The sequence below is a fragment of the Lates calcarifer genome, linkage group LG21, assembly GCF_001640805.2.
Source record: "Lates calcarifer isolate ASB-BC8 linkage group LG21, TLL_Latcal_v3, whole genome shotgun sequence".
Lineage (NCBI taxonomy): Eukaryota > Metazoa > Chordata > Actinopteri > Centropomidae > Lates > Lates calcarifer.
The window spans coordinates 13800423-13819927 of record NC_066853.1 but is presented as its reverse complement, the minus strand read 5'-3'; the positions used below and the strand labels follow the sequence as shown (position 1 = coordinate 13819927).

The window sequence follows — 19505 nt, the reverse complement described above, 5'->3', positions numbered from 1 at the left end:
CATCTGACGCCACTAGAAAATAGGGGCTTAAATTCTCTTACAAAAAAGTCAGTGTCCTACAGATAGAGGTTCAGATGGCAGGCTGTCAAGGAGTTAGAAGCGCTCACAAATAACCACAAGACCTATTTGCTCTTATAGTTTAGTTGTAACTGCTGATTGCAAAGTGTATAAGACAAAAAACTCTTTTTGGGAAAATTGGGAAGGATAACAACTGTAGAAAGCTGTAGTATGTATTTGAAAATCATTGAACTTTTCACATAGCAGCATCAATTGTTGTGAAATAAGTTCTTAATCCTTATCTGACACAAGAATGCAATGACAAAGGGGGATCTGTAATGGAAAGTAATACAATTATTTTTGTTCGTCGAGAAATAATTTTGCACATATGTTTTTTTTTTATGAGTACTAAGCACAAAATGATCCTTTCTTTCTAACAAACTGCTGTTGACGTTCTTTTCATCAAGCCACTGAACTCAAACTGCCCCAGAAACCAAATTCCACTGACCTTGTTTAATGTGGTGAGACTTATCATCTTAACATCAGTGTTGCCGCCTGGTGTACCAGCAGGAAGTGCATTAACAGTGTTGTAAGAGAAGTTTAACAAAACCACACCAATAGGGCAAGATAAAAAAAATGCAAGTGCCCAACATTTGACTGAGCCAGATATATTCTGAACTGCCAAAGGTCATCAGACTCACAACAGACAGCTGCTAACATGTGTGACTAATATAAGATTGATCAGATGTGTCTAGAACACTGGGCTCCTTTTCATCAGTATTGTTGAGAGTCTAAGAAACTTAGAAACTTGAGTCAGAGCCTGTGCAGGAGTGAAGTTACAGAACTGTAAGATTGCTCTAAAAAACAAAACACACTACTATAACTACTACTACTCTTGATTACACTGTAAACTCACAGTGTTGATAACACTCTACATTCACAGTGTAATTAAGAGTCATTACAGTACATGAGGATCTGCATCTACTTTACTGATTTGTGACACATAGCTACAACCACAAACAGGAGACTGATGTTCTATAAAGTCTTCTATAACTATAGCACAGGTTACTCTGAATGTCAACAAAGCCAAAAGAACAGAAAAATCCAACAGTGTGCAAGGGGAGCCAGAAAAATTGGTTAAAGATGAAAACACTTTAAGCATAGTGAAAAAACTACACCTCCACAAATAATACACCCAGATTTGTCTTTATCATGAGCACATATTGAAGAACTAAAGAAGACAAAACATCAACTGATGGGTAAACTATAATTGTCCCTTTGCAAGGCAACTTCCGCAATCACACAAACCTGAATTCTTGTAAAAAGGCTCTACCACTCCCATTCATAAAAAAATGCAAAAAAAACTGCTGGAAATATCTAAATATGGATGATATGATGTCTGGAATAGATGCCTGAACAATTGAGAAACCAACCTGTAACAGCCAGAGCTGATCTCACTGTCCATTTCTGCTATATCAACCTTCAAAGTAAGGAAAAAATTCTGGCTATGTGTGCACAAATTACTGGCCTATGTCTGCTTGGCTTGCATTCTGTAATTCCAACATTTCTAAACCTTCTCAAATGTGGGCTCACACAACAATAAATCTTTTCTGCCTCCATTCATGTACTGTATACACAAAGTCAATTTGATACTTATTCTCTATCCAAACTGTTAAAGAGATACTGTCTGTTTGTTTGACACTCTATAAAACATTCTGCTGGAGCCAGTGCACCTGCAAACAGATGTTTAGGCCCATAAGCTTCAATAATTAGTTAAGAGAGACTTTTCTACCATTTCAAAATAAACTTAAATGATGTGCCAGCTGACATGCACTGAAATTAATATGTAGATAGCAACTATATGTGTCTAATCTCTTTGGTAAATGTAAATCCAACTTTAACACACAAAACAGAAAAACACGAATAGTGCTGAATTATTAAGAGAGAATTCCACACATGAGGGAAAACATGTCAAGGATGTTGAGACAGCGTCTCATGTAAGGCGATATTTTTTCCAAACCACACTATTCCTGTCATTCACCTCCCACAGAGGTGGGCCCCCAGTCATGCGCGAGCAATGAGTGTGAGGAGCTGAGGCCACTGCTGTATGTGTCTACAAATTCCTCAGAGCCTACCAGCTAACTGTGACTTTTAACAGCTGAACTGTCCGTCCACACTCCCTTTAGCCCACACTGTAAAGTGAAGAAGAGAGCAATATTAGTTTAGCATTTCCCGTTACCAGCCAGTCAGTGAGGCGATCAACTTTGTATGCAAACATAGGGGATTTCCTTGAGACAGACAACATGAAGCAGAATTAAAGGCATTTAACCTCCAGAACATTTTGAGATTTGTAGCTTGAGGAATAATACAGCTGCTATTGTGGTACTCCATCATCTGGAGTGAGTTAAAGCCAAAGAGAAACTGCTTCCTTGGCAAGAAAAAAGATGGACCAGACTCAACTTTGTGATCAGCAGAATCGCAAACAAACAAATCATATTGTACTGGCCACATAGCTATGCACGTGCAAACACACACTCACAAAACCTGCTGCAAGCTGTGCGCTTCTCATCACTTCCTCTTCTCAACTCCTAAGCCTCTTATCACTGCAATTTGCCATCTCTAAGAAGAGGCTTAACTCTTCAGTTATAATGATGACTTGGATCTAGACATAATTAACTCTACTATGTACCTTCCTAGAAGAAAAATTCTGCTCTGTTAGTGGATTAAATCCACTTTGGGGTTTAGAAATGGGCATGAAATCCTGCATAATTAAATTAAGTCTTGTTTGTATCAAGATTACTTGTAAGCGTTAGGAACAGAGCCTCACCAACACCAATGGTTATGAAAGTTGTTGAGTAATTCACACACATGGCTTTCAACAGGCCTGGGTGAAGCCTCTGACACTATAAGATAAATAGCCCTTTGTCATCACTGTTGGTAAATCAAGCGTAACATGTGATCACATTTACAAGAATGTAACCACACAGTGATTGTTGCATTGCTCTTCATTCATACAGTAACCACAGCTGGAGCAAACCAATTATACAGTAGTTCTTGGTTGTTGGAAACATGACATGCTGAAGTATAAAAATCTGATTTAGTCATCAGTGAGAGGAAGAGAAGCGAAGAGAAGAAAAGAAAAGAGAAGAGGTGTTATTGTCCACATGTGCTGGTGTGTTCTCCAGATGTTCAAGTAAACACTGCAAAGGAACATGCCAACCTCGCCTGTGAACTGAAGTAACTGATGAAAGGGATCCCCATAAACCCTCATGCCATGCAAATGACTAGTCCACAAACACACTAACACGTTTGTGATGGAGTTATCTGATCTCCAAGCTTATTCCTCCACAGTTTGAATATAATTGAATAGTTATACTATGGTCATTAATAGTCTTGTATGTTACTAAAGGCAGTTCACATTAACAAATACTCCCTGTCTGCAACTGTGCATGTACATGTGTGTGTGTGTGTGGTTGTGAGTCTCTGTGTACATGCATGAGTGTCCAGTGTGCATGTTTGTTGATGTTTAACAGTGTGGATGTGGGATGTGGTGAACTGGCAGCTTTGTGACAGTGAACATAGTATTTGGGAGGCCAAAACACACATGGTACGATTTAAAGACAACTTGAGCTGTAGTTTGATGGATACTTTGTCATAAATACTGTTTACAAGTGAATGACTCAGAAATTTTAACAATGACAGTCAAATGAGTCACCCACAAATAGAAGACATGCAAACTTGAAGTGGGAAATCAGTCAGTTGTTCAACCTTTGCCATCTAGTGACAGTAGTCGTTTTTCAAAACGACGGACATGTAACACAACTAATCCAGTAACATGCTGTGCTACTAACAGGAGAATTCAAAGCAAAAGACCGTGCCTCTGACTATGCTGATTTGTGCACACACAGGGGCTCTTGGAATTCAAGAAACTAGTCAAAAGAATTGTATTTTGGAAAAAGACTAAATAGAAACTGACCCCCATATGCCAGGAATGATGGTTGATTTATAAAGCAAAATACACAAATAAAAGCAGATTTAAATGACCCATTCAAGGGGAAAGAACAAAGTAAAATGCTGATTTAATTAATCTGTAACACATTTGTCCTTGACCATCATAACTGAACTGTTTCATCTGAGAAAGAGTTTCACAAAGAATTTGTGGTGTAGACAAGCCTGGGGCAGTTGTCATACAGATGTCCAAACTTAATCATGTTCTATCTACTACTATAATAAAGAGCTGAGATGAAGCAAAAATCTGAAAATTATCTGGGAGCCACATCTAATAGCTCACATCAGGGAAGCATTCTTCATCTAAGCTGTGCCTCTGTGACCTAGTTAATCACATAAGTCAAATATTATTGTCTTGGCAGAATTTAAGAATTCCACCTTTGTCTCCAATAATTCACGTTGAGGAAGGATTTTGTATTTAGGTTGGCGTTTAACCGTCTATCAGATTTGTGGTATTTCATGCAGACCACTTGCCTGAGTATTTGAGAGTTGCGGTTACTCTAGGATTACATTGCACAAAGATTACAGGGGGGCGGAGGAGACAAGTGTGCGCTCCGCTGCAGGCGCTCACACAGAAATGACTCCCGTCCCTCTGAGCCTCAGACACGGTGGACTCATCTGAGGAATCAAAGTGGAGAACTACTAAAACTGAATGTTTACCTTTTACTCTCTGATCGGGATTTTTGCAAGTTCCTTCAAGTGAAACAGTTCGGCTCTCTACAGCTGTTGAAGTGCGGTGAGGAAAAAAAATGCATATTTTTCAGGTTTAAATGCTGTCATGTGTGAGTTAAAACAGTTTTGTATATAGCTTCATATATATCATCTTTGAAATTGATTTTTGCAGGTAATATTTTCTCTGGTTGAGTTAATTTTCCTAATAACTGCATGCATGATCCCATCTCAGTTTTCACCTTTATAAATAATGATTGATAAATATATAAATTACAGCTCGTAAACAAAAAAAAAAATCTGAGTGATTACAATGCAAATTTCAAGAGAGAAAATGTTAGACATTATCCCATTTTTCTTTGATTTTTTTTTTCATTATTTTACTATACTTACCTATCTATCTATCTATCTATCTATCTATCTATCTATCTATCTATCTATCCATCTATCTAACTCGCTCCTCTCTCCCCAGGTGGGTTTCATTAATGGTTCAGGACAAAGTGTAGCCCCCTTTTGCCCATGCAGCTGAAGCCCTCATCCCAGTGCACGATGAGTGTGAGCGCCTGCAGCGTTTCATACCTGCGGAGGTGGCTGCTGAAGGCTCTGTTGTTCTTGGCCGCTGTGCTGCCGACGAGCGGTGACTGCCCCAAATCATGCGCCTGTTATGTTCCCACCGAAGTGCACTGCACCTTCAGATACCTGACCGCGATACCTGACCACATCCAGCCAGCTGTGGAAAGAATTAACCTCGGGTGAGCTTTCGCGTTTCTCTCCAGCTGTTTGTAGACTGGAGAACTCCAGACTGCTGCTCCGGAGGGGGAATAATTTCAGTGATTGATTTCAGCCACAGACTGTATAAACAGGAGTAACATTGTAAAGAAACAAATGTTGACTACTGCCTTTTTAGGGTTTGAAATGCTGTTAAGTAAATGGTCAACACTGACATTAAAATTCAGTAATGTTCATTGAACATGGACATTACAGTGAAGAGCATAACTTTATTCCATTAATGTGAGACTGTCGTAGGTTAAAGGCTAACCCTGGGGTTAAAGCTCATGCTAAAATGGGTCATTATGGAACGTTAGCCAAGGTTAGCTATAGCTAATGGCTAATTTAACTAGCTAACCTACACAACTTTTAGCTATAATTATAATACAAATTGTGCAGATACCAGCTAGCTCCTCAGTTCTGCATTGTCAGGTTCTGGTGCAGACACGTCGCCTCCCTGGTCGCCTTTCCTTCGCCAGGGAAGAGCCAAAGTCCCGTCTCGGCCTCCAGCTAGCTTCTGTGCTTGTTAGCCTCAGGTGTCCAGTTTTTGGTCGCCTCCTAAATGTGAATGTGGATTCAGACAGTATATGAAACACAAAAATATATTGTGATAATCTATAAGGCTGTTCTCCAGGTAAACATTTAGGTTAAAATCACTTACTTTTACTTTGCTTGACGGAAAACGAAGTAGAAGCCTTTTTGTCAGCACAGTTTCTAAACGACATAGCACAGCTATGTTCCATTCCCACAGGTGTTTTCAATGATAATGCCTGATTAGACTTCTTAAGGCATTGTCATATCAGTAAAAGCACAGGTGTAATTAATAACATAAATAATGACTGCATTTCACTTAGGTAAGCCAAGGCCAAGGTCCTGGTATTCTGTGCACAATGGCTTACTGGCATGGCCTACTTTGACACTTTATGGAGCTGAGCCACCATTGATGCTTTTAGTAACACCTGTGTTTTTCCCACCCTCAGGACATTGTGGGAGTGGAATGCACAGTCTGTGTCTGAGTCCTAGACTTTTACCATTTTTATACATCAACTGCGGTGACCCCATGGAGTTCCCACTGTAGCTCTACTCAAATTAAATCTGAGGAGAGGTCTGATCAGCCTGATTGACCAAAATTACTTATTAAAGTGGGGATATGTATAGAATATGTATTGAACCCATGATTGGATGGGCTTGTAGAGACTGTGCTTAACTAACAGCTCCCAAATTATTATTGTTTCTTTCACCTAATTATTCTGTAGGATAACTTAAACTTATTCATGTTTGTTGTAAACCTGTATTCTAAACACATTATGAATCATATACCAGTGTGGGTGTGCAGAAGGGCTGAATGGTATGCAAAAAAATTCAGTGAGATTATTTTTGACAGACATTGTGATATAAGTGGGAGTTTTTGAATTTTGTTTAAACCAAAAAAAAAAGATGATAATGTAACTTTTGCCAGGGTTTGTTGCCTAACAACTGGACAATATGATTTGTAGGTTAGGACATCTCTGTAACACCACAGTGCTTCATTTATGTTATGTCAGACATTGCACTTGACCATATTGCAATTTTGATAATACTTCAATTAATTGTTCAGCCCTAATGTCCAGGATCTGAAATGAGACCGTGTTTATTGTTCATTCACTCTCAAAAATAACATGTGGTACATTTGAGCTGATAAGCTAAAGTCTCTTTGTCATGTCTCTGCTTTTAGGTACAACAGTATAACTGTCTTGAGAGAAAGTGATCTTTCAGGGCTTGAGAACTTAGAGCTGTTGATGCTGCATAGCAACACCATACACAGTATTGAAGACAGAGCCTTCCAAGACCTCAAGTCCTTACAGGTAATCAAGTGTTTGTCACAGACCTGTCTTGTAATATCAGAGCACAAGGTCACCAAATTAGAATATCAATAGTGTGAAAAGCCTGTCAGCATCCTGTGGTTAAATTCATACATGATGATACACAAAAATCAATAATGTACAATGCCAATTTCATCCTTGTATAAGCACTGATGTTTGATGTTCAAGTAACTTCACACAGAGAGCATTTTTGCAGGGCTTTCATATTTTAAATATATGTGACATAAAGGATGCTCTCCAATAACTGCTTGCTTGCACTTTTCCAGACTAAACAAATTATTTTTCGAAATTGTTTTGATAAATATCTCCAACTTCTGAATCTTATTCCCACAGGTCCTGAAGATGTCCTATAATAAAGTAAAAAAAATCAACAAAGAGACATTCAAAGGCCTGGACAGTGTGCTGAGACTCCACATGGACCACAACCACATTGATTTCATCAGCCCAGAGGCTTTCTACGGCCTAACCAACCTGCAGTTGGTCCACCTGGAGGGTAACCACCTCCAGCAGCTCCACCCGGACACATTCATCACGCTGAGGCACAGCCAGGTGTTCAAGGTGTCCTCAGTAAGAAACATCCACCTGTCAGACAACCTCCTCACTACTCTGCCTGCAGACATTTTCTCAGGCTGCAGCCAGTTAGAGAACGTCTTCCTCCACGGCAACCCCTGGACATGTGACTGCCATATGACATGGTTCCCACTGTGGATACAGAGGAACACAGGTGAGGAGTTTGTGTTTGCTTTTAGAGAGGTGTAAGGTTGTAATGTTTACAAGGGAAGAATGAAGAAATCTTTATTTTAAAATTAAATACTGATCTAATCTAATCCAACTAATCTTTATGAACCCTCATTTACTAAGAGCTTTAACAAGACAAATCTGGTAAAGTTGCTAACTGCATCAGTACCTTAATAGGTTATTCTATTCAGACTTTTAAAGTGGTTTTCTCTCCTACAAAACTCATGGTGCATGGGACAGTATCCCAAGTAAGAAAGGCATAGCCAAGGGAAACATATAAATCTTTGCAGTAACATCACTGCAGACAGAGACCGTGTCTTCTTCTCATTACGGGGGCTGTAGAAAACACTGAAGATACAAAAGAACAAAAGTTATACCTTATATTCATGACTTGGCTGATGCAAAAGTCAACTCATAAATTAAAAGACTGTGGCGACAATGATCTTTTCTGGTTCACAAGTTTTACTGATCAGTTTTGGTTTGGCTGGCCCATGATGTGAAAACTGTAAATGTTCTTTTCTCGCATGCAACCAACTAAACGCTACACCACTTGATTTAAATGTTTCCAGGTGTTCTGAAATGTAAACGAGACAGGAGATATCCGAGAGGACAGCTGTGTCCTGTTTGTGAAAATCCTGGCCCTTACCACAACAGACCTCTATCCCTCCTCCCCAGCAATGCCTTCACTTGCACCAAGCCCTGGATCCAGCCTCATCTAAAGCAGAAAAACATCAGCCTGGACGAGGGAGATTTTACTCCAGTTTCCCCCAAGGACTTCATCGCCCCATTAGGCTCCATACAAATGAACCTGACTGACCAGTTTCACAATGATGCTAGTCTATCCTGCACTGTCCAGAGGCCCTCTGCTTTTGAGAACCTGACACAAACCTTGGAGGAGGAGGAGGGAAACAATGTCACTGTGCTTACCACCAGCATAACTACATATTTGGTGTGTAACATCGACTACGAACACATCCAGCAGCTGTGGCAGATCTTGGCCACCTACAGCGACTCTCCCATGTGGCTAGAGAGAGGTTTGATGCTGGCCAGGAGCCCAGAAATGGTGTACAGGTATAGTCAGGTGAAAACAAAAGAGGGAGAGGAAGGAATTCACACAAACATTGAGGCCGAGATGAAAGCCTCCCCTGCATGGTTGATGCAGGGAGAGGTGAGCTTCCAGCTTGACCGCACTACAACCACTTACTCTACTCTGCACATTAAGTACCAGTCTGTGGTCAACTTACGTGTGGAAAAAACATCACTTAAGAGGGACCGCTATTCCTGGACCATGATCAAGAGAGATAATCAAACCAAGACTGAGCATACTGTACTTACAGGTGGGTGATTAATTCAAGCTGATGCATAAAAATTGACCCAACATTTCTGTTGCATTGGTAAAAAGTCTTATGTTTTTAAATATGAAAGCAATAATTACTGGAATAAAATATCTATTTTATCCTTAACTTAGGTGGTGTTGCACAATTAAGCTGTCAAATCCAGGGGGAGCCAAAGCCTTTGCTGGAGTGGATTTTACCCGATGGAAGTAAAGTCAGAGCCCCTTTCTCCAGTGAGGACAGGAGAATCATAATCACTGCTGAAGGAAAGCTCACTTTACGGGGTGCGGACGCCTCAGACACAGGCCTCTACCAATGCATTGCCACGAACTACCTGGATGCAGACATCCTTGTGTTTCGAGTGACAGTTCTGTCCCCTGATGTGGAAGAAACTGAGGTCAATGGGGTCCAACTCTCAAGGCCACTGGGTGAAAATCTGGTATTCGACTGTAGCTTCTCAGGGAGTCCTCAGGCCTCAGTACAGTGGATCCTCCCTGATCACTCAGTGCTGGACAAGTCTCACGGGAACAGAAAGGTCTATAAGAATGGAACACTGCAGATTCAGGGGCTCACGGCAAGGGACCGAGGGTTTTACAGGTGCTTGGTTGCCAATTACCTAGGAGCTGACCTGCTTGTGTCTCAGGTGACAGTGATGGGTGAGACGTCTGAAAGGTTGCCAGTTTTGGACATGGAGGGATCAGGGATAGACATGGAGGTCAAGGTGGACCCTAGCTGGACAGAAAAGACAGCCACCCTCAATGAGAGCCCCTCCTCCAGTCCCTCTGATGGAACTAGTCAGGAATCCAGGACCATCACCTCAGATCGACCTTATCCCAGACTGAGATCACAGGACAGAGGAGGCTCTGGAGGTAGACTGGGACAAAGAAGGAGGGGGTCAGTCAGCAACAGGCGCACCTGGAGTAGTAGGGTCTTTGATAAAGCATCCAGGAAAGTAGACCCACAGAAATTTGCTGAATTAATGAAGAAGGCTCAGGATGGATCAAGAATAAGGAGTGAGACAGAGAAAGAGAGGGTAAAGCATGAACACCCTGGCCTTTCTGGTGATGGTGAAATCGGCTCTGGTGAGGATCAAAATGAGGACCATCTTATTGCAATGCCAAGGATAGTCAAACCAACTAAGGATAATCCTAAAGATAATGGAATATTTAGGCAAGCCAGCCAGACTGAAACACAGATAGGTCAGGGTCATATTTTAGAAGTAGCAGGGGGTCATCAAACTGTTATGGAAACCACAGTTAGCAATCACATTGATTTAAGTAAAGTAACAGAGAATACAAACACACCAATAACGGAGTTATATATGCAGTCAGACTCTACACCTATCAAGTCCACATTCACAGAAAATCCAGAGCTTTATACACTGGAAAAAACCAGCAAGCCACCCTCAGACATTCGCCCAGTCACTCTCCAACTTACTGTGACAGACACTTCACAAGAAACTCAGCTCCAGTTTTCAGGAGAGCAACCCGCAGAGCCAGAGACATCCACAGGGGCAGCACTCTCATTTACCACAGACCCTAACATTACTCCAATGAGGGACAGACAAGGCCCGGTGGAGCTAGTCATCCACACAGACCAAGACAGCCAGACCACGTTCACAGCTGTCACCACCACAGAGAGACAGGAGGACGAAATCACCTTCCACACCACACAAACAATCAAATCCCCGCGCCTGCCTGCAGGATCCACCATCATCTCGCGGCAGCAGATCCACATCATCCCTCACAAGAGCGGCAGAGGAGGGGGCCGCAGGAGGACCTTCCAAGGCCGCAGGAGAATCATAAAGCCCAACAGGATCACTGACATACGGTCCTTCATCAGTAAATTGAAACAGCCCTCAGTGAAGAAAGAAGGAAATGCTTCGGTGCCATATCAGATTGAACTGACTACTGGTAAGCAACCTTGTTTTGTATTATTTTGTAGAGATTATTATCTTAATTTTTTAAGTCATTGTTCAGTGTGCTTCTTTAGCTCATATTTTTTGTATCTGTCTATCCTCTTCTTCCTTTTTTCTTTTTTTTTCTCTCAGACTGTGACTGTGATGAAGACAAAAAGAGGACAGCAACCACTGGTGTGCAGGTGGTCATGCCAACAGCTTCTTCCAGTTCATCGCTAAGCAGAACAGAGAGACCAAACTATTACATTACTTTAAATGCCCCTTTCACCCACACAGAGTCTAAGCCAGATTCCAGTGGTTATATAACTTCTGCTGATGCCCCTGAGTTTGACATTACAATTGATCCTTTTTTGACCACAAAAATAGAAACATCTGTCTCAACCACGACCGCTACTACAACAGCCTCCAAGGTTATTCGTGGAAGAATTCCATGGGACAGATTGTTTGGAAGCAGAGAGAAGGAAAAGATACTGGGCAGGCTGAGGAGGCCATCAATCACCCCAAAATCCTCAACAACAACACAAACTACTACAGTGACCCTAACCACAAGCCCTGCTGCTATGCCCACCACCACTGCAAACTCACTGGCTGAACCTGAGACTCTTTCCCCATCCAGACGCACAGAGAGCAGAGAGAGCTCATTAGATGATGACTACGGAGATTTATCCTCCGCAGATTTTGAATTCACAACACTGGGACCCAGTTTTCAACATATAACAACTACCAGTTCTCCCTATTTCTCCGGGCACTCCACCACTGCTGAAACACCACCAGAATCACAGACTCTGCCCTCCCCACCTACTATCAAACCACCTTCAGTTAAAAATCCTGATGAATCCTTATCATCTGGGTCTGGTGGACTCCCTGATAATTGGTTTATAAACAGACAGAGGACTGGTGGGACAAGAGGACGGCAAGGGCGGAGAAGGAGGCCATTTAAGGGCAGGAGACCCTTCAAGAAACCTGGAATCATTAAAGTACGCCCTACTACCACAACTGAGGCTTCAACTACCAGAGGCAACAACTATGGAAGCTATAATAGAGACAACCCCACTACCTCAATGGACCGTTTCACTCTACAAGCCTCACAAACCATCAAGGAAAGAGGACAGAGCCACAGTAGCTGTTTCCACTGACCAAATGTCAAAAGAGGACACTGACTTGTATGAGGAATATGCCTGGAGCACACCTAGCACTTTACCAGCCTATGCTACAGGCAAGACACCCTTCATCACCTCAACATATAACCCTACCACCACATTTATGCCAGCTACCACAAAAAGGTCTTACACAACAGTTCAGACTAGAGTCCAGAGCAACAGCAGACCACCAACACAGAGAAACAATGGTCACATCACTCGCAGGCCACCAACAAGGAGAACCAGACCTACTGTGCAAAGCAGTGTTGCTTAGAGGCGGTTTAAATAAAGGCCTCAACTTTGACACAGTGATTATCCTTATAGCTGAGCAAGGAAACATCAACACCCCTGCCCCATACAACAACATAGGCATAGACAATACCATCTCTAGTGTTTATAATCATGCCACTGGCAATGAAGCTACAAGTGCCAACACTGCTGGCTTTGAACCCACTACAAATCTCATGACAAGCAAACCTAAGATAGTTGGGGGCAATGCAGCCAGTTTTACCGTTTTGTCCAACTCTGATGCTTTCCTTCCATGTGAGGCTGTTGGAAACCCCAAGCCAGATATAACCTGGAAACGCTTCTCCTCAAGCACAGGTACAGAAACAGTTTCATTAATTGTTATTATTAAGAAAAAAATATCTATTTGGGTAAATAATGTACTGTATATTGTTTCTGGATGTTTTTTAATTGAATGTTTCTTTGAAGAAACTGTCTCTCTCTGACTCTCAGGAAGCACCGTTACCATCACAGGGAGGATGGGCAAGTTTGAGGTGTTGAGCAATGGCACTTTGTTCATCCAGAATGCGAACATTAAGGACCGTGGCCAGTACCTCTGTCTAGCTGAGAATGATCATGGATCAGATAAACTTCTTGTCACACTCTCTGTGGTGGCCTATCCCTCACGCATCCTGGAACCAAAAATCCGTGAGATAAAATCTCATGCAGGAAATACTGTGGAGATGAAATGCAGAGCGGAGGGTCGACCCACGCCCATGATATCCTGGATTCTGGCCAACCGTACCCAAGTCAGAGGTCAAAACACAGAGAGAGGAAGGGTGTCAGTATCTGCTGAGGGGACTCTGGTCATTGAGCATGTGTCAGTTTATGACAGAGGTCATTACAAATGCATCGCCAGTAATCCAGCTGGAGCTGACACTGCCACAGTCCGACTGCAGGTGGTGGCAGCTCCACCGGGCATCATGGAGGAGAAACGGCAGCAGCTCAAAGCTAGCGTAAGCCAGAACTTATGGCTACCCTGCACTGGCCAAGGCAGTCCTCAACCTGCTATTCACTGGGTCCTCCATGATGGGACAATGGTACAATCTAACAGACCTGCCAGAGACATGCAGATATCAGTGTACGAGAACGGGACGCTACACATTAAGGATGTGACTGAAGCAGACAGTGGGAAATACGAATGTATTGCTACCAGCTCTACCGGCTCAGAGCGAAGGGTGGTGACTCTGACAGTCGAGAGACGGGAGTCTGCACCTCAAATAGTGGAGACATCCCAGCGTTTGACGGAATTGTCCTTTGGGGATCAGTTGATACTTAACTGCTCAGCAACAGGAGATCCCACGCCTAGGATCATCTGGAGGTTACCCTCTAAAGCTGTTGTGGACCGATGGCACAGGTAAAAATGCTTTGAGCAGTAAAAACTGAGAAAAACATTATAAACATCTTGGACAAAACAGATAGACAGTTTAAAGGCAAAAGGTCAGCGCAGTTTGTGGTTCTCCAAGGGTAGTACAGATAATAGTTAGTAATAAGGTTCCATTCATGCAAAAAGCAACCTATTTTCAGGAACTTATTTGAAATTTGAGGCACAATTGAACAAACTGTTTTTGAGTATTAGCTGAACAGTTAAGCATAGATTAATGATATACTGTAATACTAAAGAAAGTAACATCTCAGGGGATGTTGTAGTTATTGTTGAAATATTTATTTTTCCATGTTAACATCTTGGTCTCAGGTTTCCATATTTCTTTTTCATTTTTAGTTCCCTGTATTGAACCATTGGGTTTTCTCCCCCAAGTACAGAATAGTCACTATTGTGATGTGGTGATAATTCACACCATATGTGTTTGAAAAGAGAGAATAAGATACTGAGCTCAACAGCACTCAGTTAATACAGTTAGACAAAAACTGGAATGAAAACATTGGAAACACACTGATTATAGCGGATCCAGAGGACATTCCATCTGTATTTTGGATTTTGGTCTCATGAAAATGCAACATCATGGGGCCATAATCAGGATTACACAGAGTAACAACTTATTATTTTCATAAACATTAGCCTCTTCAGTGTGACAAACATTGAAGTGTGTAAGCATGATAACTCAAAATATATACAGCACTAACACTAGAAGGTCATTGTATGTCATATTGAGATATGATGCCTTTGGGGACAAAAGTGCAGTGGACCTGAAGATGTACTGCAGTAAAACGTCATATCTACAGTGGAACTTTGCCAAGTTGCAACAATCAGCTTCAGTACAGTGTCAATAAATATTATATATTCTCAGTTTCTCCTTTGCTTTCTGTTGAGTAGGGAAAAAAACAGAATAAAAGAACAACTGAAGACGTTTACAGAAAAGCAACATAAATTACTGGCTTTACATGTTTTAGTCAAAACACCAGTAAAGAAACTGGACAGCATCATAAGAATATTAGCTTGCTGACAGTGCCCCTTATAATACCGTATCTGTAAACAATTTCTTTGGCCTGTTCTATGCATTTAAAATCAGAGAAAAAATGACTGAGGAAAGAAGCAGAAAGTGTGTTATTTTCAAGAGACGCATAACAATGCTATATTGGTGCTCAATTCATTGCCAAGGCTTAGGCTCAGTTTACTGGTAAGATCATAAAATATTAAGGCTCTTCTCAAGAAGAATAATGTAATGTTTGTGTGCTGTGAGTAGTAAATTTGGCTTCCTGCTGATAGCGTTCATTTTAAAATACTGGAAATTTTCTTTGCAACCACAATGTTTTTATTTGTGTTTTCTGATTTTTTTCATGCCCCTTTATTTTAATGCAGTAAATGTTTTTTAAGTGCATGGCCCAGGAATGACAGTATTTTCCCAACATTTCTAAATAGTTGTTTTGTACTAAACCTTTCAAAACTAGTTGTATGAGTTATCAGCAGTGACAACTTGTACACTGCAGTGAAGTGCATTGACAGGATTATATGTGTCATTTGTCCTACACTGTAGTAAATGAGACCCTCTTGTATTTGTATCAGGCTTATTCTGTCTAACACTCATGCTAAGTGACTCTAATTTTCTATCATGTATTTCTCCAGGATGGGAAGTAGAATCCAGGTCCTGGATAATGGTACTCTTACTGTTAACACTGTGAGTGATAAAGATGCTGGAGACTATCTCTGTGTGGCAAGAAGCAAGATTGGTGATGATCTCCAACTCATGAGAGTCAGTGTGTCAATGAAGCCAGCCAAGATAGAGCCTAAGCTCTACGGCAAGAAGCAGGTACCATATGGTAATGACTTGAAGGTCGACTGTAAAGCCTCAGGAGCACCAAAGCCAGAGATCTCCTGGGGTCTACCAGATGGTACAGTGGTTAACAGTGCTCTGCAGTCTGATGCCAGCAGTGGAGGACGACGAACACGACGCTACACTCTGTTTGACAATGGAACTCTTTACCTAAACCAGGTAAGCTATTGCATCAACCACAAACGTCAATGAAAATTCCTAAAATTCACATTCAAAAATTTTACATCAGTATCATGTTTCTCCAGGTTGGTATGTCAGAGGAAGGGGACTACACTTGCTATGCTGAGAATCAGGTGGGCAAGGATGAGATGCATGTACACATCACTGTGGTGACTGCTGCTCCCAGAATACGTACATCCAGCCAAACTTATGCCACGGTGGGACCTGGAGGGAACATCCGCTTTGACTGTGAAGCACTTGGGGAACCCAAACCCAAGATCCTGTGGATGTTGCCCACCAACGATGTAATTGCAGCATCGAATGAGCGCTACCTAATGCATGTCAATGGTTCTCTGGATATTAGGGATGTGAAGCTTATTGATGTTGGGGAATATGTTTGTATGGCTCGCAACCCTGCTGGAGAAGATAGAAAAGTCTACAAGCTTAATATAGACGGGAATCCACCAGTGATCAATGGCTATCGCCAGAACAGGACTGTAATCAAAGATGTAGCTGCTAAACACTCCAGGAAATTAATAGACTGTAAGGCTGAGGGTGATCCCACTCCTAGTATCACTTGGATTATGCCTGATAACATCTTCCTGACAGCACCATACTTTGGCAGCAGGATTAATGTCCACCATAATGGGACGTTAGAGATTCGTAATGTGCGGCCAACTGATACAGCAGAGTTCATATGCATGGCAAGGAATGATGGAGGGGAGGCAGTAATGGTTGTGCAGCTGGAGGTGACCAGTATGTTCCGAAGGCCAATCTTCAAGAACCCCTTCAATGAACGTATTGTGTCTCGGATTGGGAAAACCACAGTTCTGAACTGCTCTGCAGACGGACACCCAGTGCCACAGATCATCTGGACTCTGCCTAATGGAACACGTTTTACTGGTGGCCCTGACCGTGGCTCTCATCACCACCTAGGCAACGATGGAACGTTGATCATCTACAACCCTCACAAAGAGGATGCTGGCAAGTACCGCTGTGGTGCCAAGAATTTCATGGGCTACATAGAGAAGCTAATAATTCTGGAAGTTGGGCAGAAGCCTTACATCCTGACAAGGCCAAGGGGTATCATACGCAGTGTGTCTGGGGAACCTCTCTTCCTTCACTGTCTGTCTGATGGGAGTCCCAGACCCAGGATCTACTGGACCATCCCTGGTGGCCACACACTTAATCGTCCTCAAGTCCTTGGGCGCTACCAGTTGTTAGACAATGGCACTTTGGTTGTTCAGGGTACTACTCTCCATGATCGAGGGAACTATATCTGCAGAGCTCAGAACGATGCTGGAGAGGCCGTGCTCACTGTTCCTGTTGTTATCATTGCATACCCTCCACGGATCACAACAGGGCCACCTCCCACTGTGAGGGCAGTGACCGGGACACCTATTCAGCTCAACTGTGCTGCCATTGGAATTCCCAAGCCAGAGATAACCTGGGAGCTGCCCGATCATTCAGTTCTATCAACGGCAGATCAGGGTCGACCTATGGGAAGTGAACTGCTCCATCCTCAGGGCACACTTATCATCCAGAGGCCCACAGCCTCAGACACAGGCACATACAAGTGCCTGGCCAAGAACCACCTAGGTACAGACTCAAAGATCACATATATACGTGTTGTGTGAGGAAAAGACATAATTGAGGGAGGACAGTGGCATATCTGAATGTAAACATTAACAAACACACAATCACTTGCGGCGATGTACATGCTTCTCTCATTTTGTGAGGATCATGGCTTGTGGAATATAATTTTAAAACTGACGTGGATAAAAAATAACATAAACAGAGCACAAGAAGAGAAAAGAAACAGACATTTTAAAGGGAGAAAATGTTGTTTTTTTAACTGGAAACCCCAGCCTGGGGCTAGAAATTTGTTATTGTAACTTTGGAACTGGGTGCCTGGAAATTCATAGGTGGTTCTCATTTGCGGTGGTTCTCGTGGGAGTAAAGGGCCAGTGCATAAAGTCAAACTTATAGTGATTTCTCTGTCCAGGCATTGCTGGCTGCACATAGGGATACTATTACAGCACATACAGAGGGGGACACAAATTGTGCAGCAGATTGCAAGTAAGAAAAAAGGCTCCCAAGAGGATTTTAATACCATTTAGACAGTGGCCAGAATTTGTTGCTGTCATGACATGTTGCTTTGTGCTTTAACAGCAAATTAAAAAAGACAATCAGGGTGTATAGAAAATATATTTTAAGGGCAATACATTGAATTTCACAGTGGAAAAAATAGGTTTCTTCAAAAATATATGTGGCGTGTTTTACACTGGATACATATCTGCATTGACAATATAGTGCCTTCATACCAGAATAGCCTGATCAGATTTCTTCATTATACTTTTTTATTTTTTGATGACTAGTATAAAACAGATTCCTTTATGTCTTTTTGCAGTTCAGTTTGTTGGTCAAAAAAATCAGAAACACACTATCAGTTTATTGTGTTGTACACAAGAATTTACAGTAATGTTATACATTATGCTAATCTGTAATAATACAGTATGTATATCTATTTGTAGTATCTACTTTATCAAAGTATGGGATAAAAACTGAAATTAAAAAAACATGATTCATGCCTTTTTTATGTTTTTATTCTACACCACTGAGTATATGACATACATCACAGAACTGGCTGTTGACACTAGTAGGCTATTACAGTGCTGTTGTAATGAAGGTCAAAAGCCAGTTATACCTCACCCTACAGGAGGACATCATGCCTGTGGCTGCGATAGAAGTCTTCCAGACACACACAGTTTTAACTCTCCAGCTGTGAAAATAGTCCTTCAGTGTGCAAGACCCATAGGGGAGCCTTTGATTTTTGTTTGTGATTGTGTGCTGGTTTTACTGCCCTCCTGAAAATTAAACTGAGAGATGAGGAAGGAGGTTGAGACAGCAAAGAGGAAGAAATACAATATATTGTTAAACTATGAATCTGTATGTAATTGGTTGAAGGTAATGTTCCTGTTTGTGAAGTTATATTTTAAGAAAAGACATTACATACAACACGTTAAATTAATAATAATGAACAAATGAATGAGAGATTAATGAGTGATATGGTCCACTGTACAGTGATGTTTGCTTTCTACCGCACTTCTTTGGTGACTGCCTGCAGATGTAATATTTAAAGGGTATTTATTAAGACAAATACCTTTTCCTTAAAGACAACAACTGGAAACAATTTCCCAATAAATTGCAATAATTGTGAACTGCCTATAAAGATGCACATTTAAAGTTTTCTTTAAAAGTCCTTTTCGCAAGGTCTTTTTAATAATGCTGTGATTTGTACTGAGATCAAACAGATCAAAAATACAATAAATACATAAATTTCAGTCTGTATGCCATGAGAGTAAATTGCAGGTTATATGTTTAAATTCACTACA

At 41.6% G+C, this 19505-nt stretch overlaps 1 protein-coding gene and 1 long non-coding RNA gene across 2 annotated transcripts; one reads left to right on the top strand and one right to left on the bottom strand.

The window, feature by feature from the left end:
• Nucleotides 1-5107: 5107 nt before the first annotated feature.
• On the top strand, nt 5108-18701 carry igsf10 (immunoglobulin superfamily, member 10). Its single transcript, XM_018702250.2, is given in 11 exon segments — nt 5108-5426; nt 7157-7286; nt 7638-8028; nt 8612-9379; nt 9511-11289; nt 11427-12326; nt 12511-12704; nt 12706-13036; nt 13172-14075; nt 15744-16110; nt 16197-18701. Coding segments are annotated over 11 exon segments (7548 nt in total). The 5' UTR covers nt 5108-5193; the 3' UTR covers nt 17748-18701.
• LOC108900958 (uncharacterized) lies at nt 5316-6191 on the bottom strand. The gene is made up of 3 exons (XR_001963815.2): nt 6104-6191; nt 5846-6000; nt 5316-5404 (listed from the first exon to the last, which is right to left on the bottom strand). It is a non-coding gene; the product is annotated as an uncharacterized LOC108900958 (long non-coding RNA).
• Nucleotides 18702-19505: the final 804 nt, after the last annotated feature.